Source organism: Colletes latitarsis, chromosome 7 (genome assembly GCF_051014445.1).
Source record: "Colletes latitarsis isolate SP2378_abdomen chromosome 7, iyColLati1, whole genome shotgun sequence".
Taxonomy (NCBI): Eukaryota; Metazoa; Arthropoda; class Insecta; order Hymenoptera; family Colletidae; genus Colletes; species Colletes latitarsis.
The window spans coordinates 7,744,488-7,770,785 of record NC_135140.1 but is presented as its reverse complement, the minus strand read 5'-3'; the positions used below and the strand labels follow the sequence as shown (position 1 = coordinate 7,770,785).

Genomic DNA, 26,298 nt, shown 5'->3' with positions numbered 1-26,298 from the left:
TTATTTATTTAGCAATTTATTTCGTTCGCGAAGAAAAAACTAGCACACGCAAGAATTAGTATTAATGCACGCGATTATAATTCAACGCGTCCCTCAACTTATATACTTCAGATTTCATTGTTTCATTGTACATTGTTGGCTTTTTCGAAAATACCAGTGTTTTTCGAACGATCTTAAATCCACAATAGATTTTAAATGGTCCAAACAGTGGCCATCTGGTGAGTGTTAGACACACGGAACACTTGCTTTGACCTTTCGAGTCCGATGACCGTACAATATCGATCTGAGAATCTTTGCGCTTGGTTGGCAGTTTCTAGTATATTTTTAGATTCATGGATCAAGCTTTAACGTTTAATACAGTAGTTATCTTTTCTGATATAACTTCTTTAAGAATAAGTAGAAATTAGTCAGAAAGTTGTACCCTGAAATTTGAGAGAGCTTAAAAACGAAAGAATATAAAAAATATTTCGACTAATTTTAGCGTGTAGATTCACTCTGATGTATTTGTAGATTCTGCGGCATCCGGTCTCCACGTCGATAGGTGAGGTTTCCGTTCGCGTCGCGCCGGTGGTCAGGTTTCAGTTGCATTTCTCTTTAGTTCGTACGCCACCGGTGACGAGGACTCTGAAAGTTGATGTTAGGGTGGTGCATGTTCGCAGACCTCTCGCCGCTGGGCGACAAGGGCGGCAGCCTCGTCGACGAGCTCGGCGGCGGCGGCGGTGGTTCCCTGAGGAACGGCAAGGGCAAGAAGATGAGGAAACCGCGAACGATCTACAGCAGTCTGCAGCTGCAGCAGCTCAACAGGCGGTTCCAGAGGACGCAGTACCTGGCGCTGCCAGAGAGAGCTGAGCTCGCGGCGAGCCTGGGACTCACGCAAACGCAGGTCAGTCTCGTTTCTTTCCGTTCTTTTCCTGTGATCGATTCGCGCGAACCGCTGGCCAACCCTCTCGAACGATGTTCTCACGTGCAACGAACGAAATTCATGCAACGCTCAGATATATACCGGACTCGTCACGCGAATCAATGCGAGCACGTCGTTCCGTGACTCCTTGCGCTCCGGAGTTTATTGTATTCGCGCGGTTATCGCGGTAATTAGGCTTTGTTCGCGGTGAAAATTTTATGCGGTTTATGGTAACGGGAGTATCGCTGAAAAATCGCTCGAGCGAACAGCGATCACTTCAGGGGTTGAGGAGTGTGGCGAAAAAGATCTCGCGATACTTTGCTGTAACTACGTGAAAATTGGAGTACAATGGAACTTTGTTTACTCCAATTTCTTTGTTACATTTACTTTGTTTACCATCTGTTTATCGCTCTCCTGTTGGTGGCTTTGCGTTGGGAAATTTAGATTTAAAAAATATTGAAATTATTTAAGTATATTATATTTAATCGTAGTTCGTCTCGTTGGAACGAGCGAGACATTTAACGCTCAGGTGGTCTGGTGATACGTCGATCACGTAACTGGTATCATCGGGTCATTACGACCTACAGGGAAAGCGACGAATAGTGCATATTATCGATGAACATAGAAATATCAACCACGAAGCAGTGGCATAAATTTTGATACCGCGTTGTAACTGTGATTCGTGCAACAGGACGAAAGTCTAGATAAATTATTTTTGCACGTTTTCTACTATTACGTGTTAATAAATGGAACATTATACATCTCCCAAGCGTATGAAATACTGTCGACTGGTCTCGATACTCTGGTCAGATACATATAAACTAACCTTAAGCAACTCAATTATTTTTGTACCGAAAACGTACTACGTATCACGAAGAATTACGTACCTCTCGAGCACACGACACGTACATGTAAATATAACTTTGATAAATTATTCTACATAGCCTGTAGATGCCACGATAGGACTTGATTCCTTTGGTTTGTAATACTGAATAGTGCGCGACAAAGTTTTAACAGTTACTGGACAGGCCTCCAAATCGGAAATAGAGGACGTTCGTAGGAAAAGGTCGCAACGAGGTTCGCGAAATGTTTGAAAGGTCACACGGAGTCTCGCGTTCACCCCTGTCGGGTGAACCCACGAGGAGATCCTGTTGCACGGACGGTCCGGCGTAACAGGACCCTCGATGGACGGCATCTGTCAGCATTATCGGCACAAATGACTTTACTAAATCACCGATCCGCCACGCCCTGGACATCGGGGATAGGGTTGCCGGTAGCGTCCAGCAGTGTACGAGGAAAGGAGAACCCAACGGGAGAGACTAACGAGACGCTCGTAAATATTCCGCGGACTGTTTCAGGCTTTTCACGACCGACGACTGGTTCGCGCGATCGTCGGAAGACTTTCCGCTAATTACCCCTGACTGGTTTCCAATTAACGATTTATTAGGCCGTGCGGGGGAACCGCGGTCAAAAGCTAATTGGGCACTGGTCGTCCAGGAGCCATGAATTTCTCGCGAATAGTCCCACGGTTTCCAATTAACGATTTATTAGACTGTAATCGTGCCTCTGAGTTAATTGGAGCGAACCTCAGCAGGACCGCGAATCCTCATCTCGGTCTCGTGCGTTGACGATTTATCGAGAAGCTCGGGGATCACGATCACCGAAGGGGCCAATTACGCGTTCGGTCGTCTTATTCAATTGTTCGTTGTCGACGAAGCACGAAATCTGGAGCACGACTTGGAAAAATATGATTTTTACAATAGGTCAGGGAACCCTTAGGGTGATCTTACGCGTTGGTGTGGATAGAATGGAATCGAATATTGTTAAGTTTATATTTAGACTACTTTGCTAACAGACGAGCTTGAATGCAAATAGACAAGCTGAAAAAAGTTCTTAGAAAAAGTTTACTGATCCTAGATGTTGTTAGAGAAAGGACTCTATGGAAAAAATGGCGCTAGTAGTGCCATCGATGGTGATGGAGATTGATTTAACCGCTCGCGACCCCTCGATCCCGAAGACGTCAAAAGGCTAAAGGCTTTCTCATAGGTACGCGCTTGGTGGTACGTAACCGAGTATCGCGTAATCACGGGATAACTGGCTGTCGTGGCTTGTTGATGTCGTCGCAGGGGGTCCCGGACCGGATAATTTCATTAGTCTGAGCACCGCGGGAGTCGGTCCCCCTTCTCCCCATTGAGAGAATCGAGTCGCAACGCAAGCTGATGAGTAATCGCACCATCGCGTCAGGTTGTTTGCAAAATAACCACGTTCTCTCGTTGATTTTGAAAAGAGCATCCGGGGCAACTGTGATAGATCTGCATACACTCCGTTCGCGAACGCTCGTTAACCCTAGGAGGGCGCCACAGCCTCGACACGATTATATCCTCAGCAACTCCTAGTCTACGTACACGAGATATTTCTCAAATTATCAATCCCACCGAGAGGTTACCAGCGTTTACATTATCTCTTCAATTAGTATTCGGGCCACAGTTTTCTCAGAATTAGTTGATTGATCCATTAATTGATCCATAGGGGTCCATCTTTTACTGACAATTGTCAATATCGTCGATATCCCTGAAAACAAGACGAACGTCCGCGTTTTTTTTTTCTTTTCACCGCGGGGTAGTTGTTGGGCAAACCCAGAATCCGTGGAGATTTCGCGCAACACGTTCGACGGTTATTCCCCGCGCGTATCGAAGGTCCGTGGTAACGCGGCGAGTCGCATGGAAGCTAGCGGCCGGCGCATCTCTCCAGGGTGCAGCGTGCATAATCTGTAATCGGCCAATCAAGGCGTTCGAGCAAGCGCCTCTGCCTGCACTGTTGGCCCAGCTACCGTCGCATCGGGTTTCTTGTCATCGCCAGCAACATGGCGCCTGCAGCCTTCAGACTCTTCCATCTTCCCTTTGGTCGGTGGGTCTCCTCCTCCCGCTTCGGTGGCCGTCGGTTCTTCGCTCTCTCTTTCCCTTTCTGTCTCTGTTTCGCCAGCGTCTTCTTACCCGTGAGCGTCCGCGTCCCTCTCTCTTCGTTACCCCTGGCGTTCAGACTTCTCCACGGAAAACGACGAAGACGAGGGTTGAAGGAACGAGAGTAGTGAGGCCACGCATCTCTTTTTCTTCGGGGCTTCAATTTGAGGACGCGGTGGCTTATAGCGTTTCGTGCCGCCGCTGTACGCGAACGAGGGGAACAGAGGGGGCGCAGGGTGGGACAGGGAACGGGGGTAGGGCAGCGGAAAAGGGGAGGGGGAGGGGACAAGAAAGACAGGGCGTACTTGTGCACGCGAAGTGCACACCGTTGCGAACCGTCTCGCGTGTACGTGCAAGGGGGATAGACACGTAGAACGCGGACACGTAGGTACCCAACAGAGACCGTCTGCGCGTTCCTGCCACGTACCTTGGGCGTGGTGGTTCCTTTTTCTTCGTCTTCGCCGACCAACGTGGCCGATCTCTCCTCATTGGCCCCGGGAATGCCAACGCGTCGAAACGAGATTCGAAAGTCGCGCAGGAGGGAAGCGGACACGCGAAGTGAATTCGAAATCTGAATCCTCGACCAACCACCGTCGCCCGAAACCGTTTCTCCGGGTCTCAGGCTCCGGGTTCTGCTCGGGTTAGGGTTAGGGTGAACGCTCCCCAAGGGTTCTGGATGTTGTGTCGCCAGGAGTCCGCTTGGAACTCGGTTCCTCGCTTAATTTCTATTTTTTACAATTCTCAAGACAGTCACTAGGGTTAAGACACCCGTTCACGAGCGTAATATTAAAATTTCAAAAAATTTACATGCAAGGATTTCCAAAGCTGACGGTGGATCCGACACTCTTTGACTTCCACCCTAATTTCACGTAAATGTAATTTAAAAAATTCTATTACATTTATCGAGCCCCAAATAACTCTAGGCGTCTGGAGAATATTTTCTTACCTGAATAGCATGGTGTATGAAGGGGTTAAGGATTAAAACCACTGTTCTGCTCTTGTTCCCCAACGTTGACGTCGTCGCGTAAATCGAAACAAACCCGGTCTCGGATTCTTCGTGTCTCGTTATTTATTATTGACAACGACGAAGGAGAAAGACCTACGCCTAACATCCCGTGTCGTCATTGGCGAACGATCGAATCGACCTATCCTCTTTGACATCGATCAGTTAACTCCTATGGTCCGGGAATAAGATAATGCTGTCACTCAAGGGGCGACACATAAAACCGTTCATCGATCGTGGTGCGACGCCTTTCGCTGCGTTTATCTGCAGGGCTCTATAACTGCAAACGCGAGAATACGAGCAAGATTTTTACCATCTTACTAAACGTTACTCTCGTACTCACTGGACACAAATATTTATAGAATTTCTCTAAATCAATTCTTAACGATTCCAAGTATAGACAACTTTTATTATTTAATAAGACGTTTCGGTCTCTTCGGGGTTCACAGTGTTCCTGATTCCGTTTGTTCATAAATTTTTGAAATCGTTTTACTAGGTCAGAACATTAGAATATGCTTCGGTGAACTTGTTCGCTCGGCCCTTCGAGGTCTGTATCGACGTAGAAACTCGGTGTTCAGGGACACGAATAAACCGTAACGGAACATCGTCTTATGCAATACTTTTTCTACCAGCATAGACATCTTCGGCGTCTCTCAAACGCGACTAATAAGTAGCTCGTATCACGCAGCGAATCGCGAATCAAGGTCTCGCTGATGAAGCACGCAATGGATCGTGCTCGATCCGTGGAAAAGCTAACCGTCGCGACGCGTCGTCCTCGTGGAAACTCACCATGCAGGGCAGATCAGCGCGTAGATTACCGAGTTAGGCAAATTTTATTCGCGAACAATGCACAAAAGTTTCAGATTCGTTCGTAAATTAGAAGCCATTTTTTCGAAGGAGACGTCTTTAGTTTCTGTTTTGTTAATTCTGTTTTCTTGGTCGTGAAAATAATTTTTTAATTTAATCCAATGGCCGTGATCTTCGCGCACGAACAGGGAAGAAGGTAAAAAAGGAAAGCGTTGACGAAAAACTACTAGCTAGAGAACAGTGGTAACGATCGACGGTGAGATCGAAGAGATCGATAGAATCGACCTCACTATGGGGAAAGAAACGAATTGGCCCAAATCACGTTCCGTTATGGTTCATTCGCATCCCTGAGTTGCGAGTTTTGACTACTTAGACCTAGAAAGGCAAATAGATTTATTAAAGAACGAAGTAACGTCTTGATCGATCTATTGGATCTGAAATCATTTAAACAATTTATAAACAATCGATACAAGGTTAAATTACAATGCGTGTATCTGAGTATCTTGATTCCAAGCATCGACGCGTAAACACATTAGAAACATAAAATGTCGTTTTTTTCTATCGTGCACTTTTTGCTGCAAGTGTCATTTAATGACAGTCGATGGCAAGAACTGACCCAAGACTATATTTTTCTCCTCGGACTGCTTACTAGTGACGTGTTGTTGACTACTGGTGAAGCTATCTTATTTACAAAATGGAATACTGTAGCCAAACTTTCGGGAAACATTCCTTACATCTAGATTATATTTTTTCCAGTCACTGCATCGATACTATTCTTTCGATTTTAATTTCTCAGTGTAAGAGAAACCTTTATACAAACCACATTCAGCGTCTAAGTTCCATGAACTCTGTCAGAGCTACCCCGTCTCTAACAAAGAGAACTATCAAACGAAACTTAGCACAAATTAAAAACCCTAGTGTATTTTATTTTTCCTACTTTTCGATTTTAAGGGGGAAAACTTCCCTCGTATCAGACTCAGTCATTTTATTTCCAATCATATCCGCAACTAAGCTACTCTACATTCTCCATATTCTTGTCGACGATATCGAATTTTTTTCAACCAAAACCTGTTTCTCTTCTCGAATTAGAATTAGAACACTTAGAGGGATGATTTCTCGAGAGCAACGGCGATATACGCCGTAATTCTCAGTATCAACGAATACAAAGTCCGATAGTGTGCAGTAGTCGCTTGTAAGTTACTCTTTGTACCGTGAAGCAAGAAACGGTTAGGAAAAATGTTATTGCCAGCATTATAGTATTTTTTCCCCTTTTCCTGGCTACCGCCACGTAACACCGGATCACTTGCGAAACGCTCGGTCGCGGCAGACGTCGATCCGCGTACAACCGTGCGTACGTACATACTTGTCCCTCCGCCCCGTATCTCCGCCATTCCCTAGCTTTCCGCTCGTTTATCTGCGTCCATTTATCTGACTATCGCTGGCGTCGCCCGTGCACATGCCGCCGGTGCTACTTCACCGAGCCTTTCGTCCCGCGATCGGACCAGATGAACTAGATAACGAAGTCAGTTTCTCGCCGCTGCGACAATGAATCGGCTAATTAACGCGCACAGGATCCAATTGAGGAAGCGGGAATTCAACGGGAGCAACTTCACGCTTGGAATAAGAAAAATTAAGACCTCGAGCATGTGCAGCATGTTCGACGATTTTTCAATGATTCGATCCATCCACTCTGATATAGGCGATATTTTTCGTGCTCGCCGCCAGAGAGCTACGCTCATTTTGTACTTATCTCGCAAGTGCTAGATCGTTCACCTGTTTTTATATATATGTACATTCTTCGAATAAGCATCGACTGTTCCGTTGTCTAAGGTCCAGGAAAATGCTCCCCTTTTCTTTAAATAAAGTATAAAAAAGAATTTACAGTATTGAAATAAAGCGAGGCTTCTATGTTGGGTATTAGAAGTAGAATGATGTTTTAAATATTTTCACAAATTTCCCAGAGCGATATACACAATGTAGAAATTAAAATTATGATTGGCGCGTAACAAAATGGCGGCCAATCCTCCTGCTCTCTCTCTTGCTTCTTCCTGCAATAGCAATCACAATACACACATATATTTAATATTTATTTATTTTGTGTGTTTGATAATATAGTTCGTAGCGTTGAATATTAGCGAAGTCCTGATCGAAACGTCGCGCGCGATTCGCATGGATTCTTGAATCGAGGGTGCGAACTTGGCTGGGGTGTGAATTTTTCATCCGATCGCGACCTTATCCGGCAAGCGTTGCCACCCTGACGGCGTTATCAGATTCAACGTGGATTCGAGTTGTGGCCGAGGCACTCCAACGTCGGGTACAGGTTTTGTAGGTTAGATGTATTAGATAATGGGCCCGGTCTCCAGTCGCGGAACAATGGCTCGAATATAATTGATGATTCTGGTGGATGGAGCTGTGTGTATGAATCATTAGGCGAACGCCGCTGGTTCGTGGCTGGGTTAGGCGACGGCCGCGCGTGAAAGTGGTACGCCAAGTTCGAGTGTCGGTCGCATTGTTCCGGGTATTAACGGCCATGTTAATATCGTGATTACTTTTCTCGGTGATGGGAATTAATATGCATTTGTTCGACGCAGAAAGAGGGAGTGAAAGGGTTCGTGAAACCGAAAAAATTAACAGAAACGCGCCTTCACGGAACAAGATTTAACTTTCTCATTATTAGAGAAGACGGAGAAAATGTAACTTCAGTTTTCTCGAAGATTTATTTATGTGGAACCAATTTATCGTCGGGTTTCGAACAAGGTACACAGAGGGCGGGTTTTGATACCCGGTTTACTGCACACACGTATCGGTAGTACTTAGAAAATATCAAATTCACAACAAAGTATAGAGGCTGACAGTAATCGACGCTAAGTGCTGAGTATTGAATTACAGTGACTTGACAGCAAGGACGTTTTTGATTGACTGAGGATCATAAAGTGTTTCTGTAGACTGATTGCTTCATTGCACCCTAGAAATAATAGCCTAATAGCGCAATACACGTGAATGCCAATTTACACGCCCTAAACTAAACTGTAACTAAACACTGTAGTGTACATAGCACTGGGAATATTATTCTTGGCGCATTCGTTTAATTTTAAGTACTCAGTACTTAGCACCAATTTGTTACGTTGTAATTCGGTCTAGTTTACCCCCGCTCGAATCTAATAATAAATGGGAATCTCGAAACGTGGTATAGAGTCTACAATCAACGATGAGGATTTTGAGGGACCGTGTAAAATAAAAATAAAAATATTCGCCGTGTGAAAGTCGTAAATATTATTTGCAAGAATCCGAACCGTCCAAGCTCAGAGTCGCTTGAAACGCAATGGAAGACGCGCGATTCGCTTCAAAGCACTGGAGTAGCACTCGATACGAAAAAGCCTTCTATCGCTGGTCGAAGTAGAGCGATTAGCCGGTTCTTTCTTTGCTTCCACGTTTCCACGTCCACTCTGATCTTTCTCTCTCTCTCCCTCTTTCCTATTCTGGCTTTCTCTCTCTCGAGTTCTCTAGTCGACCGAACCAGCATCGAACACCAGCTTATCGTACTATTATCTCATCGACGCGTTGGTCGGCGGTTTCGTGCGTGTCGAGATAGGGATGTGTCCGAGGCGGCTTTACTCCTGTCTCCGTGTGTCAGCGGAAACATCCGTGAGCTCGTCGCAGAGAAGGCTCTCCCGGTATTATCGACGCGGGGCCAATAAAACTAATAGACGTTCGACCGACATGTCGCTATCGGGTCGTATCTGTCCGAACGACGTCCACCCGGCTGCAAATGGGAAAGTTTCGTAGCACGCGAGCCGCGGCATGGCACGACTTATTATTCCGCGACCGTTCGTGAGCCCACGTGCGCGCCCTTGCGTATTTTCGTGCATCCAGAACCCGCGATCCTCGTAAATCCACCGCGATATTATTTTACTCAATTTTATTCCTCTCGTTAACCTTGTCAACCTTGTACGTACTTCCTTAACCCTTATCTCGTTTGATAAATTGGAGTCAACGATAACGAGGAGCGAGTTACATACACAGAGTGCATATATCCTACTGTAGGGAGATTGAAAGAAATTCCAGCGACGTCAAAGGAGAACGTCATTCGTATCTCAGATAGACCAGATTTTGCTCTGAGAAAAGACCCTCGTTGTACTGTATCGAGAGTAATTCCAGAAGTTCTTACGAGCCTATTCATCCGAATATATGACACCGCCATTGTTACGTTGACGTTAATAATAAACAGTATCACCTATTGGCCGGTGACTGGCTTGTTTCGCAGACACACGTTCGCTTTGACCGATAAGCGTCGTTTTCTGTGGGTCTTGCCTGACCGCGGGCGTCATGGGGGCGGCGCTAGTGTTTCACGTCATATTTCTCTTCCGAGGACCTTACAGTATCGGAAGAATACGAAAAACAAGATTAATTTTTGCATTTAAAAACGCAAAATACTGTAGTGTTTACATTTCTCAGAAAATAGTTTATATCGTTCATTTTTCTGTCAATCTGTACTCTATATATAATGTTTATCGAAAGCAAATAACCGTGATTTTTTTTTTTTACATTCAATTACTAGGTTCGATCTTTCGAGTCGCCGAGTCTATAGAGAATGTTTTATTTTCGTTCAGGGTGTTCTATCGCATGTCTGTAACGACACGACGAAACTTTCCCTCGGATTCGACGAAAGTTGTCGTGTACGATGCGACGTGCCAGAGGATTGATGCTTCCGTTGTCTAAATAGGCTGTGTTGTCGTAGCAATCATGCGTCCTTTGGTTCGGTGTGTGCTTTCCTTCGCTAGGGCACGTAAACGTTCCCGTTCGATCGATGCTCGATTTTGTTTATACGCTCCAGCTGTTCCGTCGAATAGTACTACCCTTGGCACAGTGACATCTAGCACGAAAGAGTCAATTAATATTCGACATTGAACCGACAAAATACTTTGAACCGGTGTTTTCAAACGAAACGTGGAATCGATTGTGAGTCTCAACCGGTGGTGAGCAATTAAAATTTATCTTGCATTATCCTCGTCGACGAAACTACTTTGAGCTAGTTAGTAGGTTGTTGTCGGTCGAGTGTTCGACGTTCCTAGGCTTTGATCCGCGAATTTCGCGCTTAGTTATCAGCCGGTATCGTACGGCGCGCCCGTTAATATTTTACGTCGCGTTTCGCCGACCATTTTTTTGCGATCGTACGCCGCGGAAACGCATTCAGCCGTTCGCTGATAAAAAAGTGTATCCAGTAATACTAGTTTTTCCCGTTGACTACGAAACTTTACGTCGGGCGCACTGTTTCTCCGAGTTATTTCACGCGTGTCTCACGCGCTTGACGTAATTACGTTGCGCGCTATGCGTTCTTCGCGGATGAAAAATAGAGAATGTAATTAACAGTGTCCAATGCGGCGAATAATAAAATCGCAGAAATATTATCGATTCCTACACAGGGCTCGCGTATCCATGGAATAATTGGTTACTCCTTTTTTTTAAACGTCGCCGGTAACCGCCGACTTTTATTAATCTTTTTAATCTTTTCTCATTCGACTTTCACGGTTCTATCAAAACTCTCGGCCGTAACCAGCGTTTTTGCGTCTCGGTGCAATTACCAACACGGCGAATTGCGGTGAATTTTTTTGAGCCAGTTTCCGCCGATAAGGAGAACTCCGGGAGGCTCGTGCTCGAAGCACGAATTATTCGATCATCAATGTTATGGATTTTGCGGTTTCCAGGCCCGTCACGGAGCCCACCGACGTTCGTGACGTCGGTAGTTTCGTCTAAATTGAGTAAACGCAACACGACGTTCAATTTAAATCTTCTTATCGTCACGGAGAACGCGGCCGGCGCGCGTAATTGGCGTTTTCAATCAGTCCGGCCCAATGGAAACTTCGTCGCCATCGAAATCTGTGGCTACGATTTCCTTCGAACGGAACGAAAATGTGTCAATTACGATCCCGATGAATGGTAAAATTTATCAAACCTTTCGGGGCTGAAATTTCTTTTATTTCTATAAAATAATTCTTGCAAAATAAAATTTTTCTTGGTTCGTATTGGGACGCTAATTGAAAATCTTTATTCGCTCTGATTTATCTCCTACCCGGAGTCTCTGTTACTTTCAGTCCCGGTCTCTCCTATCCGGTAAAAACAAAAAAGAAAAAGAAATCGTAGCGAACCGTCCAAGAGTTTTCCAAGCGAGAGAAAGGAAAAGGGAGGAAAAAGAACGGCGGGAACTCGTCTTTCCTTTATATCGAAGTCAGCCTAGGTGTCCTCCTAGCGGCTCTCTCTTTCGCTCCTTTCCGTTGGTCGGCGCTCGAAGAAACGGAGGAGACCGATAATTATTTTCACGCAACGGCGTGTGCATGTACCTGCATCGAGAGATCCTGGCGTGCCTCGCGGGACCTCCCACAGTGTCTCAAATGCCAATAATTACCGGCAGACGAGTTCGATGTTTGCAGAAACACCGTGGCCGTCGCGATTCTTCGCGTACACGACGCGAAAACACCGCCACCGTGTCGATGGAATAAGGGGGCGCCATCAAGACCCGGGAAGGAGGGGGTTCTTTTTATTGGTTCTCACGTGGCGTGTATACTCCGCGATCTCTCCGAGTCGACGCGCGTCTTCGAAGGATCGTTTTTTGCGCCGGACACGATATATTCACGATGCCGCCCGAACAACCCCGGAGGATCTCTTCTCGGAAGCGATGCAACGATTGCCGAAGACACACAAACGTTGAAAGTTCCACCGAAAGCTCGGTGCGTTCGCGAAGGAACGAAACAGAAGGATTCGATGGTTTCGTAATCAAAATAAAATAAAACAAATATAATTCAAAACTGGAATTCGAAGGATCTTCTTTTACTCGTCTTCGTATTTAGAAAAGGAACGGAGGAGACACTTGTACAAGTTTCAGAGGATCGGAGGTTCTCGGGGATCGGAGAAATTTTCAGGTACATTTGCCTGCGATAATCGAAGAGGTTCTATCCGTGGCAGGAGACGAAGGCTAAGGCAGTCCTTGAGTGGAGAACCACGGCAGAGACGAAAAGAATTCGCGCAAAACAGGCTCGAGGGGTTTCGACCGGCAGAAGCGCGCCCTCTTCCTTCCTCCCTCGTGCGAGGAATCCCTGCACCGAGAAGGGAACGAAAGCCTCCTCCCGTTCCCCGCCTTCTTCGAAGATCTTTCAGGAAGATCACCGGCGGCGCAATGCGTTTCGTCTGTGGCGCGCGCTTGCACCTGACCAACTTTATGGTAAGGGACTAAAGAAAGCTACGATACCGAGGATGATCACGGCCCGTAGTCTGTGGGGTACCATATAGTTCTGACAGGCATAGAGAAAGAGGAGAAAAGTGTAGGTGGCGGTGAACGTGGAAGGAGAGGAAGGAAAGAGAGAAAGAGAGAGAGAAAACGATAGAGTACCTTCCGCGATGGTAGGAATGGGTCAGCCATGGCTGAGCCAGGTTGGGGTACACACACATTATTTCAATGTTGGCAGTAATGCCTGTTATTAAGCGATGATAATGATTGGTATTATCGCGGGTTGGGAGCAGGACTGGTAGCAGCGGATATAAATCATCCTTACTTCCTTCTTGCTTGGCAGTGGCTGGGCTCCGCGAGAGAGCTCACCTCCATGCCAAGAAGCTGTAAATAACCTGGCGAGTTGCAGCGGCGTTGCTTGCCACCAGGAGGTAAAGGAAAGGCTTCCTCTACGAGCGCTTTGTGTCGGTGAATCGGTCTTAGATAGGTCGTAGTTAGGTCTCGACGTTCTCTTCCTACCGTGCTACCCTGCCTTGGACTTTCCCTCGTCGAAGCTATCGGGCCAGGAGACTTCCGTTCGCCTCTCTCGGCCGCGTTACGCATCTCGTTAGCGCTCCGCCTGTCGCGTTAACCACACGCCATCCAATGTTTGCCCGAATCTTTGGTTACACTTTTACTAGAAACGTAACATTGATTGCTCGTCGAAATGGAACAAAGCGTACAGCAATCATTCTTAAAATGAACACGTGATTCGTAAGTTGAACATTTCTATTCCTCCCAGTCGAGAGTAACCCCCTTGGAGCTAGTGCAAAGACATTTAAAACACAGTGTAGAATTTCACTTCTACTCCGTAAGAAAGATGAACTTACCAACCCCGGAGTGTCGTTCACTTTAAAAATTGTTACTGCATATAGAAACTATGAAAGGTACCTCCAGTCGCCTTAAGAATGTTTGAATTATTTTCACTACTGGAATCTGACGTAATTTCTTTGATATATTCGTTATTTGATCGCGCGAACTTCTTGCGTTTTGTTTCGAAAAATTGCCAACCAAAGATATAGATTAGCGTCGTGGATGAATTCTCGGCTTGTTACCGGGGGAAAATATCGGTCTTATAGCGAGTGACTACTGTAGTACGTTCCTGGTCTCGGTTCGAGGGGTTGAATCGCGTTTCCCACGAGCGTGGATGCAACCTTCGCAACGTCCCGCCTCGTCTCCGTCTCGCTTTCCCTTCGTGGGTCGATCTTTTTCTTCCTTCTCGCGTTTTCTTCCCCGTCCTGCTTCCACCGTTCGTCTTCCGCTTCGTTCGTCGTCTTTCTCGCTCTTCTCGTAAATCATCGTTCGGCGCCGACGATCGAATTCACGATACCCGCGACCCTCGATTCCTAGAACGACGCGCAACGTCCGGGCGTGTGGAGTTTCGAAGTTTCATCAAGCTCGCGTCTGCGATGGTCCACCTTCGATTCCCTCACGAACGACCCACGTGTGTTCGTGGCTCTCTTAATATTACGACTTAATAATTCCTCCGTGTATCGAGTTGCTGAAAGTTTGTTTCAAACTCTCTCGAACGTACAGTGTCTTTAGTTTGTGCAGCAAAGTTAGAAAATGAGAAATGCAGATTAGCTTCACGACTATTTTTAAAAATCTTGACTGAGGGCCGACCTACGCGTGTGCGTGGACGGCTCCTCGCTTGTCTAGGTTGGCTCAGATTGTACTGCGAGCTGGAAGAATCTCGTGCAACGTAGACTAACGGTAAGGTCGAAGGGGTGCAGAGGGGCCCGCGTCCAGGCACGCCCACGCGTATCTCGATCTAATAAATCCAACATTTCGCCGGTAAATCCGAACCCTCTGCCGTGGCAGTCGCGCACGATCGAGGTGAAATTGGAGAGGATCTAAGAATTCGAGGAAGAAGGAACCACCCAAATTCGACGGGCTATCGTGTCCTCAGAAAAGGGTGGATTTGTCTTGCTTATGAAACGACAGGAACTATCAAACAATACGATACGTTGCTATTTCAATTGTGGGAAAAATTCCAATTTGTCAAATTTTGGTGTTTTCGTTCTACAATCGTAGATGACGAAGTTAAGGTTTAAGATAAATGACATTTGTTGCAAACGAATGTTGTTTTTTTAAAACACGAGTTCAACGACCTACGACACGGTATTAAGATACGAGGCGAAGTGACCTGTTCAAGGTTCATCTCATCGATAAGTTGAAGGTCGGAACTCTGGTTACCTACTGCGAAGAATAATTGCACAGGATGTACTTTCAAGGTCACTTTATTGCGCGTTTAATACCTTGAATGGCATTGTTGCACTCGTTTGAAAGATGCTATTACCCTGCAGAATGACAAGTGTAATGTTCCATTCAAATGAACGAAGTCGACCTCGAAATTTTTTCGATCTTTTACCGCAGTCGTGAAAATTTGGAGCACAAAGATATAGATAACATAACGGGTGGATACTTTTTAAAAACTACTCTATTTTGTCAAAGTTAAAAGAAATGATTAATGGAAACGCTAAGAGGTTAGATTGTGAAAACTTTCATTAAACTTATCTTCTTAAACTATTACATGAATTTAGATATGAAAAGTGCAACTATTTACGAACGACGACTTTTACAATTTAATAATTATTATTAGATGCGTATGCACGTGTAAATTATGGAACTTGGACAAGGTAAAAATTACATGAAAATCTACCAAACTATAAAAATATCCATACCTGAGAAAATCTCTACCTTGTCCTAGTTCCATAATTTACACATATATTTACATCCATAATAATCGTGAAATAATAGCAATTACCTTTTATAGATAGAATCAACTGTCTGCAGAATGTTTTTTTTTATGCTACGCAATAGTCTAAGAAGATAATAATGTAGGCGATGTACATTCTGCGTCAGTGTCAACCGTGTAACTGATTCTCACAATTTTCATATCGATTATCAAATATTTAACGAAATATAAAAAATGTTTTGGACTCTAAAACATTTGATATTAAGGGGAGGAGGAGGGGTTGGTTTCCCTCGTCGTTAGTTTGTCTATGCCCGAAGCATTCGCGTCTCGTGCACGAACCCAGGAGACATCGGTGAAAGAAAGCTCGAGGGGCGACCGGATCTCGTGACGAGAGAACTATAATTTAGCGAGATTTCTTTCTACCCCGAAGCTCCGCGACCTACGTGCCCGAACCTCTCGGCTTCGTCTCGGTCTCGAGCTACCTCGCAACACTCTCTCGCCGAACGGATTCCGCGAAACCGGACGGCATCGCTCGACGGAAGAGGGGAAGTGGAGGATACTCTCGCGAGGACTCGCGCGTTTTGCGATCCGGTAACGAGGCGTCCCAGTTCGAAAACTCTCGCGATTCGCACGCGAGCGTGCGAGTATCGGTCCCAGTTGCTGGTATCACCACCGTTTTACGACTTCTCGGAAGTGCATCGCGCCGTGAAGAAAGAAGGAACGTCACGGTGGCGGCGAGCGAGGAAGGAAAAGGAGAAGATAGTTTCGTGCTGAGTCCGATGGGAATAGCCCAGGGAAGGTTTAACGATCAAATTATGAAGAAAACGCTTGTCTCTTGCGATCCCTCGCGACCCGCGGGCCTAGGCTCTGCGTTCTTCGTGAAATATCGACAAACGCAGCCGCCATTAAGGGGGGAAACCACTGTGACGGCTGAAAATAAAAGCAATTTTCAAGAATTTTTTGGGGGTAACTTTGAAACATTTTCTAATAAATGTTTAATGTTTTTGAAAAGTAAATTTCTTGAACTATTTTCTGTACAAATTTCGTATAAAAATAGTTATTATTATAGACGTAATAATAATATAAAAAATAATTTGGAAATAATCGGGGTCATTGGATTTAAAATACATTTGTAGCCTATAGTGGTATGTTTAAGGCTTAAAAACAGATCACTTTCCTCCAATAATAACAACAATGATAATGTTTTAAATGAGTCATCAGGTATCGTAATTAGTATACGTTTGCCAAGATTACAGTAATTTGTCTCAGCCTCTGTCGAAGTTGACTCTCGGATAATATAACGTCAACTGACCATTCGTTGTCACGATTTATTGCGTGCTCCGAAATTCTACGTTGTTGGACCACCCTGAGTCTCCATGGACTCCCAGAGCCACCGACGCCAACGGCTACGAAATTCCTATAACACACGCCGACCAACCGCGTCCAACATGAACGTCTACCGCATGGACGCATAATTCCGCGAGTGTTTGGTCTCAAAAGGTTTACAATACGTTAAATATAGCTTTTAATAAGGTTTATGAATGATTTAGCGTTAGTCAACGAGGGTTAAGTAGCTAAAGGGTGAACAGAGGTGTCCAAGTTTGTTTGACCGTGTGCACAATCTTTGCTCGAGGCAAGGAAAAGCGTTCCCCAGATTCGGAAAATTATCTCATCGGTTCCCAATTGTAAATGGCGTCCCGAACACCTAAGTGAGCAGGCGGGTTTCGAATAGCAACATCGGTGGTGCTCCAAAGTGACGGTGCAGTAGCCACGAAAAGGTTCGTGGCGCGCGGGGTTACCGAACTCCCGGGGACCTCGGGCAAAAACCCGGGAATTTGCAAAAATGAACAATTATAGGAATCCAGAGTAGTCGTCCCGGGTGCCCCTTCCCGTCCACCGTCGTCCTTTTCTCGGTCCCGCTGTCTCCCTCCATCAGCCGCGACCGTTCTACTCCCGCGGCAACCGCCAGGACGGGCGGGGGGAGGACGTATGCGCGGGTCGTTTGAAGTGGCACCGTCCCCGCGCTTTAGCTTTCTCGGTTTCTTACCGTCGCCTTCTTCTTCTTCTTCTTCTTCTTCTTCCTCCTCGACCTGCCGTCTCTCTGCCTCGCGCACCACGACAGCCGCGCACAGCTCACCGGTCAGCCCTTTCGGTATTCGTTTGTTTCATGGCGGCTCCCTTCGTGTCTCCCGTCCTTCTTCCTGCGATCCTTGCCCCCCTCACGCCCTCGTCGCTGAGCCACGATCCTCGGGGCCTTCGGTGCGCCTTCCTCCTATTGCATCGGGGCCCTATGTACCGCATAGTTGCGGCATTGCTCCTCGGGCAGGGCCTCGTTTTACAACCTTGTCCAGGCTTCTCGGGGAGGTACGGACCTCCGTAGGTGTTCACCCGCTCTGTGACAATGGGTATACGCCGCTGGATAGACCAGGGACGGGGTAGCTGAGAGGTCTCTTCACATATTTTGTCAATTACAATGCCCGACATGGGACGCAGTTGGCTCAAACGTACACGGTTGCGTAAAACGTCGCATTGGAACTGCTGAAAATGTCAATAAAGATGGTTAACGACATCTATTTTCTATCTAAATCGAAGCAAAGCTTCGTTAGCACATTGACTACCACGTGTGTAACACGATTTTTCACTGAGAAGCTAAAAAAAATAAATCCAGATAGGACTCTTGGATTTTAACGAAGCTGTACGAATGTTTTATGACAAATTGTGGTAGTTTCCAATTACGTTCAAAGTGTTAAGAAGAATACAAGGATGACACCAGTTCTGTTTACGCAAATAAAGTTAAGTCGTTTCGTTCGTCCCTGTTCACGTTTGGGAAAAGTTTCCGTCTCCATTCACGGCGGTAGCGCGTCGTCGAGGTTACGACAGGGTGGGATGAAGACGTTGTTTTGGAAGGGGTTGCATTTTTGTCGCGAAAACGTCCGCGATCGCAGCTGTCTCCGTCGCGGCCGCGTGCAGGTGCGTTATTATGTAATCCAGGTTACGTGACGTTTTATTTTTACTGTGAGAATTTCCGCGAGGCGAGGCACGACCTTGATTGACAAGCTATATCGATTCAATTTATCGGCTTAGGCACGCTGTTCTCTTTCGTCGCTTCGACGATAAGAAATAAATTAAGTCGAATACCGGAGGAAGTCCGCGTCGGCTGTTTCGCGTAAATTTATGCGTTTCCATTGAATTTATTCCTCGATCTTCCGATAGGCTCATCGGCCTCGAGTCTCTCCCGGAAGGAACGACGTTAATTGAACGAAAAAACGCGGTATTCATGAACGCGACCGCGAAGATGTCACGTTGTCGAGACGGAGGGGGGAAAAAGGGGAATCGCGAGGGAAAGACGCGCATCTGCGGTCGGACGATGAAGTTGCGTCGCGTACGGACATCTTCATTCGCTTTTTCGCCCACTTTTTCTCCTCTTCGTGGAGTCAAGGGTGGAATAACAACTACGGACGCGTCACAGGTTCACTGACTATCCGCTGCCGCGATTATAATCTCGACCGATGTCTGCCTCCATTGCGTCTTACACAATCGATGGAAGATCGAGATCGACGCTAGAAATCTGAAACTTATTTCTCGATGTTTCGTTAATTAATGATTCAGGAGTCGCTGGTTAAATTCCATTAAATTTTTAAACGTGCATCAAATTCGAGTTTATGAACAAGTATTACCAAATAGCCTCCAAAAAAATTGTTCTTGCGTGTTGTAAGCGTGGTTCGATGAAACTTTGTCTTCGGAATAACAAGTTCCGGGTTTGTAAACAGTAGAAATGAGGAAAACTCACCGAGGTGCAGAACCGTTCAGCATCGTATAAGTTTGTGTGATATAGACATCGAACAAAGTAAAAATAAGAAAAAAAGCCGAGGAACGTGTCGTTAGATTCCCGAATGGAGACGACAAATGCGTCGAGCGGCGCATTCAACCGTCACCCCGTCCCCCTGCATCGATTATTCATTCGCTACATTGTAAAAATCGTACGGATCTCGGATCGAGGCGGGCAAAGACACGTGGGTTCGTCCAGGCCGCCGTAGAAGCCGAACAGGCAACCGAACGACCGCTTCATTTCGTATTCAGGCTGCGCATGCGCCAGTTGTCACCGCTGACACATCGTTCGTCAATCCGTTTCTGCACACAAAGCTGCGGAAGAATAAAAAGGACGCGCGGCATGGGCGCACCCCGAACTACGTCTCAATCGGCATCGATCGAACCGATCGACGACGTCTTATTCTTTGCCCAACGACCAGCACGATTTCACGAGGATTGCCTTGAACGGAACTGGCCAAAATTTAAATTTAAATAGAAAATTCTAGACGCAGTATAACCTCGATTATTGCACGAAAATGAGACTCGGTATATGCAACGATCGATGTTCGCGTAATAATCTAGGTAGTCAACGATGGTGTGTAGCTTTTTTAGAATTAGGGTTCTAAAGACACAAATTCACAAACCTACCAGTGATTTGTAGGACTTGGGGGAGGCTACAGACGTGCACGATTTCGAGAGCTAGGCAAAATTCCTATTTAAATAGAAAATTCTAGATGCAGTATAACTTCGATTATTGCACGAAAATGGGGCTCGGTATATGCAACGATCGACGTTCGTGTAATAATCAAGTTTAACTATGGTCTGTAGCTTTTTTAGACTTGACGGGACCCCAAAGATACAAATTCACAGTGATCGATGAAAGAAAAGTAGAAACAATAAATCACATCTACGTTATTAGAGATGGAAGCGTGAGGAGATGGATATAAGAGACTTATAGGAGCCCAGAGACGTAACGATTTTTCATAGGATAATTTGTACAACTGTTGATACAACTCCTTGAACGATAATTGCAGTATGTGGGGTTGTTGTGCAACCTGTAGTACGACTCGCGTTGAATGGTAGTATGGTGCTGTTATACGATTACGACTGCAATTTGCTGTACTGCTCATCGTAGAATAAATCGTTGCTTCTACGCAGAGATTCTCATATCTTGATGATTAGAACAAAATATAAATTCTTTAATGTAGGGATTATACTTCAGTAAAATGAATAAATTTCTGGGGCATCGTTTTCATCGACGTAAATGTGAAACTTTAATCGAATAAGCCTACAATTGAAAGTTAGAACGATTTGAAAGACCGTAGATTGTGTACCACCCACGTTGGAGTTTACTCAACCTTTTTCGTATCAAAGTTCTAGGGTTAATCGCCTCAAAGAAAAAAGGGTACGGGTACTCTTAAGCGCTAGACGGAGTTAAAAGGAAAAGTCCTCGCCATTTTCTCGAATCATTCGTATTCTCTAGTCACGCGGAGAGCATCAATAAACGATCATTTCCGTGGACGACAGTCGACGAGCAGAAACGCCAAAGCAGACGAGCGTCGGTTAAAAACACAACTGGCAATAATGATCGTCCACCTGCCAAGACCTCTCGATCGTTTGCTATAGTTTCCTCGAATCTTCTTTGTCCCTGGTTGCTTCGTTATAGATATCGTTAACGATCATTTTCACTCGAGACGTTTGACGAGCGACCGTCGAGTCTGACGAGTGTCACTTAAGAACCCTGCTGGTCGCAATTATTGTCCGTCTGTTGCACCGTTCGATGGCGATGCAGCCACTCGTTTCGAACGGAGGTTGCTGCGACTGGAAGTGCCGAAAAAAAGAGTGATTTTAATGCGCTGTCGGAGTCGAGCAGCTTCGGTGCAGCGATGGTATCTCGAACAGCTGCCGTTTCGTTGCGTTGTTCTCGAACGACCGGTCACGGGGTCCCGCTGCTTTTTTATGCAATCTCTAACTCTCATTTGCCGTTTCATGAAAGATGTAACACGTTGATGCGCGCCTTACTATCTCTCTAAGTAAGAAGGTAGAGGTCGGAGTGGATCGCCTTGGAGCCAGAGAAGCGCCCCGCCCACCGTCTCGTCTTTGCTTCGAGCCCTTTGCCGTTTTGTACTCTTCCTCCAAAACCGTAGGATCGGGCCCCGCACGTTAAGCCAGCCTCACGCCACGAAAAAATCCTCCTGAATCGTCTCGTATAGCTCGCGAGGGCGTTAAGCAGTCTCTATCGAAAACACAACTTTCAAATTTTCCGTTTAAACTCCTCGATTTTGATTTTTCTATATAATCGAGAAGAATAGGGTTCAGAAATATATATTACCTGATGTGATATTGTAGGTTAAACACATTTTTTGTGGTTTAAAAGGGTTGAAATGTCGATTGTAATTGGAAATATCGGGTTTCACGATTGACAAATTGAACACCATTAGCATGGTTCTTAAGGAATGATCGATAAACACAGAAGCGATATCGCGGTAATGATACAAATTGCTTGAAAGTGGCGTACATTAAAATGGTACCGTTTGGCACGAAGGTGTTAATAGTTAGGGTGTAAAGACGATTTCTTTAACTTGGAACGCGATTCAATCGTTTCGCAGAAAAATTGTGTACGTACGACTCGACTGGAAAAAGTACCCGAGAGTGACTGTAGCGACTAATCGATTATAGGAATCGAGAAAAAGTGATTCAGCGAGGGGTAGTCTTCGGAAATATGCGGTCACCAATATACGAATGTTATTTATTTATTGTTCGTTATTCGAGATCTTTATCTACAGATTTTGTGGCGATAGTCGTTTGCCAGCGACATTGTCGACGATTCGATTTGCCTCCAAGTGTCGCGTGTAAGTCAGGCTTAATGCCTCGCCGCCTTTACACCCTCCGTATCATACCACTCGCGTTTCGGAGCGCGTAAACCACACCACGAACCGACCGTGATTCCATTCAATGCAAGATCCCGGCGGAGTCTATCAGATGTGCCCTTTGTCGATCGATCTCCTTTGTAGATCGCGGTGTGGTGGTATCGCGTTACCCCTCGAGAGCCATAACCGGACCGTAATGCTTGGAACACGTAGCCCTAATTTGTACGTTCAACTCGGTAGTCTAAATATCGCAAATTACAAACGATTTCTTCTTTTAATGATTCGATTCATACTTCGAATTAATAATGCAATAATCGACTCGCCCCAAATGTTTTAACGCGAGGCCGTTTCGATACATATAGCGGACCCTTTCCTAATAGAAAATATTTTAATACAATTATTTGATATGCTACTATTATAAATACACACCGTTAAGCATTTATCCGAAGGTGCTTTCATGATCAAAATTCTCATTCAAGTACAAATTTTTAACAACGAATGTAGTTATATATGTAGCACGTCTAAATTAAAATTGTTCATAAAAAAAATAATTTACTAATTGAATAAAAATAGAATATTCTACTACGAATTAACAAAGGTTTAATCGTTCTATTGAATAAACATCCCCAATAAATTATTATAAGGTCTTATAGATCGTGTATTATTCGAATAAAATTCGATAAATTTAACCTGTGCAGAATGTATTGTAGAGAAACGTGTACTTGGTTGAATTTACGGTATCGTGAGCGCAGATTCAATTAAGAGCCGGTACCGTTCAGTGTCTTTAAATAGCTCGTTGTTTTGTTAATAGTCGTTGACGGTGAAATTACGACACAATCCGCGACGCGCCGTGGAAACAAAAATCGTAATCGCGCATATTACGGTCGAGCATCGAGATCTCGGCATCGGTTTCACGGATCGTTAATTTCGTCGTTACGACACGAGACCGGTAATGGTCGCGTGCAAAAACATCTGACCGCGGGAACCGTTTAATTTGGAATAATTTTCCGGTGTCGCTTACTTTCATCGGGAAGTCGTGAAAAAAAGGGCGGGGAATTAAAACACAAAACGATTTCACAGATCCTTAACCCAGACCTAATTCAGGATCTCAGTCTACCGCGGTTCGCTCTGTTCTTCATTAGAGTGCACCGTTCTTTCAAATTGGGTATAGTTTACAGTCTAGAAAGATTCTTCATACTGTTCGATGCTTCTCTTTAGATTTAAAAAATTCTGCAGGTTTCTGGAAAGGTCAGAGTTTAACCTTAACTCTATGACTGCCACGTGTTTGAGAGGATTTTTTACTGTGGAACGAAAACAATTAATTTTCAAGTTGAAACGTTAAAGGGGTTAAATTTAATTTTCAAAAAACTACAGAATACACTTAATATGCAAAAACATAAAAAATTCTTAAGGTAAGATACAAATTATTATGTTTAGGGGTTGAGACAACCCTCTAGAAATTTCCATAAAGATCATCAATCTACTAATTATACGTTTCTGACTAGTTCCAAATATAAAGTTGACCAGTTTTCCCCTTTGTTTTGAAAAAATTCAAGGTGGAAAATATCTACCCTAATATCCGCCTTCTTCTCACGCATGCAACAGCAGAAAGGAGTAAAAACCACCCGTTGATAACGGATAAACGCGACGTTATCAAACGTCACGGAACAGTCACTTGAACTTCATCGAGCGGTAGCGTTATAGTCGCGGTACTTCCGTGACGGAAACGTCGAGAAAGGTGTTTCAACGGGCCTCGTACGTGTCTTTCTATCGACTCTGTTCGCACAGAGAACGTCGGGCGATGTCAGCGATAGGGGATGACGTCGAGGGTTCTAGTCTCGCTCGATTTGGATTCCGTACGACGATCAAACGTACGGCCAGCGGGGCGGTTATACGCGCGGCGAGCTGTCCGGCAATTTAAATCGCAAACTTTTTCTCGACAACGGCCGCGATAACAACGGGGATCGATGAGCCACTCTGCTGACGATTAGAACTTTCTTTCATTACAAACCCTTCTGCGAGCGACGCGAGCAACGACAGCGAAACGAGGGTCCCCGGATTCTTTGTTATTATTAACTCATGCCGTGCTAGGTAGGTCGATACACCTACCACTCCAGAGTTAAGTGCCGACCTCTCGGTGGCTGACGGTGGAAACTTATACGCGGGTGACATCAATCCGTGCAAACCCTCGCGAGTAATACAATCGAACATTCCTCGATAGTCGGGATTAGCCGTACGAGTCCTGTTTTTATGACTGCAAAGGACGTACAGCGGACGAAACGAATTTTTCATTACTCGATTTACGACGTAGACGTACCACAGGTGCATCGATCTTCCCCTACTTTGACGCGGCTATATGCACCACCGCGGGGTATAGTTATTGTTGTACCGGATCAAGTTTGAATCTTTGTTCGGTTGTTGCTTTATTTCGTACCTTCGACTGGTGTTGCCTCCACTATGCTCGTGGATACAGCTGTTTGGTTGCACACGGTTGGTGCGCGATGCAACAGTTACGGCGATAGTACCATGATAGAGAGAGAGCTAGAAAAACATTCACAAAGGCAGGATGCCGCTGCACCACGGTATGCCGACCACGAACCTACGAACCCCGGCGACCTAGCTTTCATATCTGGCCTCACCTGCATAATTCACATCGAGTCCTTACGGATATACGTAACAGACTACATATATAAAAGGAACTAGTAGCTTCTGGCCCGTGAACAATGGAATAGTCCAAGTTACCCTCCAGTTCTAATGCACTATTCGCTCATATAAAATTAATTTTTAGCCAACGCATTTGTTCATCTTTCCCTGACTTTTATTATATCTACTCTTTCTAAATTTTTAATTCTTCTATTTATTACACCTTCAGGCTTGTAGACTTCGTATCTTCCTCAATTTTGCGAATAACCTTTCCAAACACAGCCATTGGTGGCACCCGTGTACGCCTGGCATGATATGTCTGTGAGACAATATATTGCATTCATCGACGATGGTGTCTTCTATTACTATTGTTTCCCGTTTCTATCTCTTGGAGTCTCGTTAAAAAATAACGTTGTTGAACAAGTCTTTTCTTCGTATCGTCAACTCCGTAACCCCCTGGAGCAAACCACCATTGGTTTGCAACACATATAAGAGGTTAAGTCTGTCGTCTGGTGGTCTTGCTTTGTACAATACCGTCCATTACACCTGGGAATCGATACCATTGGACTGATTCCCTAGCCGTGAGAAATGACTATCAGCGAGTTTCACGAAATTCCTACTTTCTAACCAGTAGTTTCTTTCTGCGTTTGATAAAGAAGAATTTGCTCTTCTTGGCCGCGGTCGCCGCCGCCGTTATCCCCCAAGGCAATTTCGCTGTTTTGTCAAGGCGGGCACGACAGGTTGTACGCGGGGCCCCTCGAGGAATCCTTCCTTCCTCTCACAGTGGCTTGTGTCTCCCTCTCTCGTTTCGCCGCCCCTCTATCCTTCTATCGTTCTCTCTTCGAGTCACGGGATTAGCGTAGCGGAACCGTAGAAACATACGGCGGCTGTGGGAAATAATGACAAGGGGCCCCGCGCCTCGGTGCTCGCGCGCACTCGTTCGTTCGCTCGTTCGTCGGTCCCAACGGGCTCGACGAACAGATCCGGAAACGGACGGGAAAATTTTTCATCGCTAAATCGCCTCGGTGTCCTCGCGCGTTCGATCGTACTCACCCGGCCAGGCCCGACTTCCGGTCGGGTCAATCGAAAGATGGCTCCAAAACCGTGAAGGGTCCCCCGAACCGTGAAGCCTCGACCCAAAAACAGGTACGCGATTTCTGGGAAACGGAATGGGACCGGAAGGGCCCCGCTCTGTTTTATCGACCGACACTGAAACAATATTCGTTTCCGACGATATACAGTAATGATTCTTAAAATGAACACGCGTTTCGTAAGTTGAACATTTCTATCCCTTCCAACCGGTAGGATCCCCCTTGGAGCCAGCGAAGCGTCATGGTGTCACCTG

General features: G+C 45.5%; 1 protein-coding gene across 4 annotated transcripts in view; it reads left to right on the top strand.

Moving 5' to 3' along the window:
• The window catches only part of Dll (homeotic protein distal-less), a 113,225-nt gene that overhangs the window by 10,987 nt on the left and 75,940 nt on the right, over positions 1–26,298 (top strand). For 2 of the 4 annotated variants that reach the window (XM_076767649.1, XM_076767647.1), the window contains exon 2: positions 660–883. In XM_076767649.1, coding sequence (XP_076623764.1) covers positions 660–883 — 224 coding nt within the window. Of the gene's footprint in view, positions 1–641; positions 884–26,298 lie in introns of all 4 variants that reach the window. The other 2 variants (XM_076767646.1, XM_076767648.1) reach the window with 1 other exon arrangement.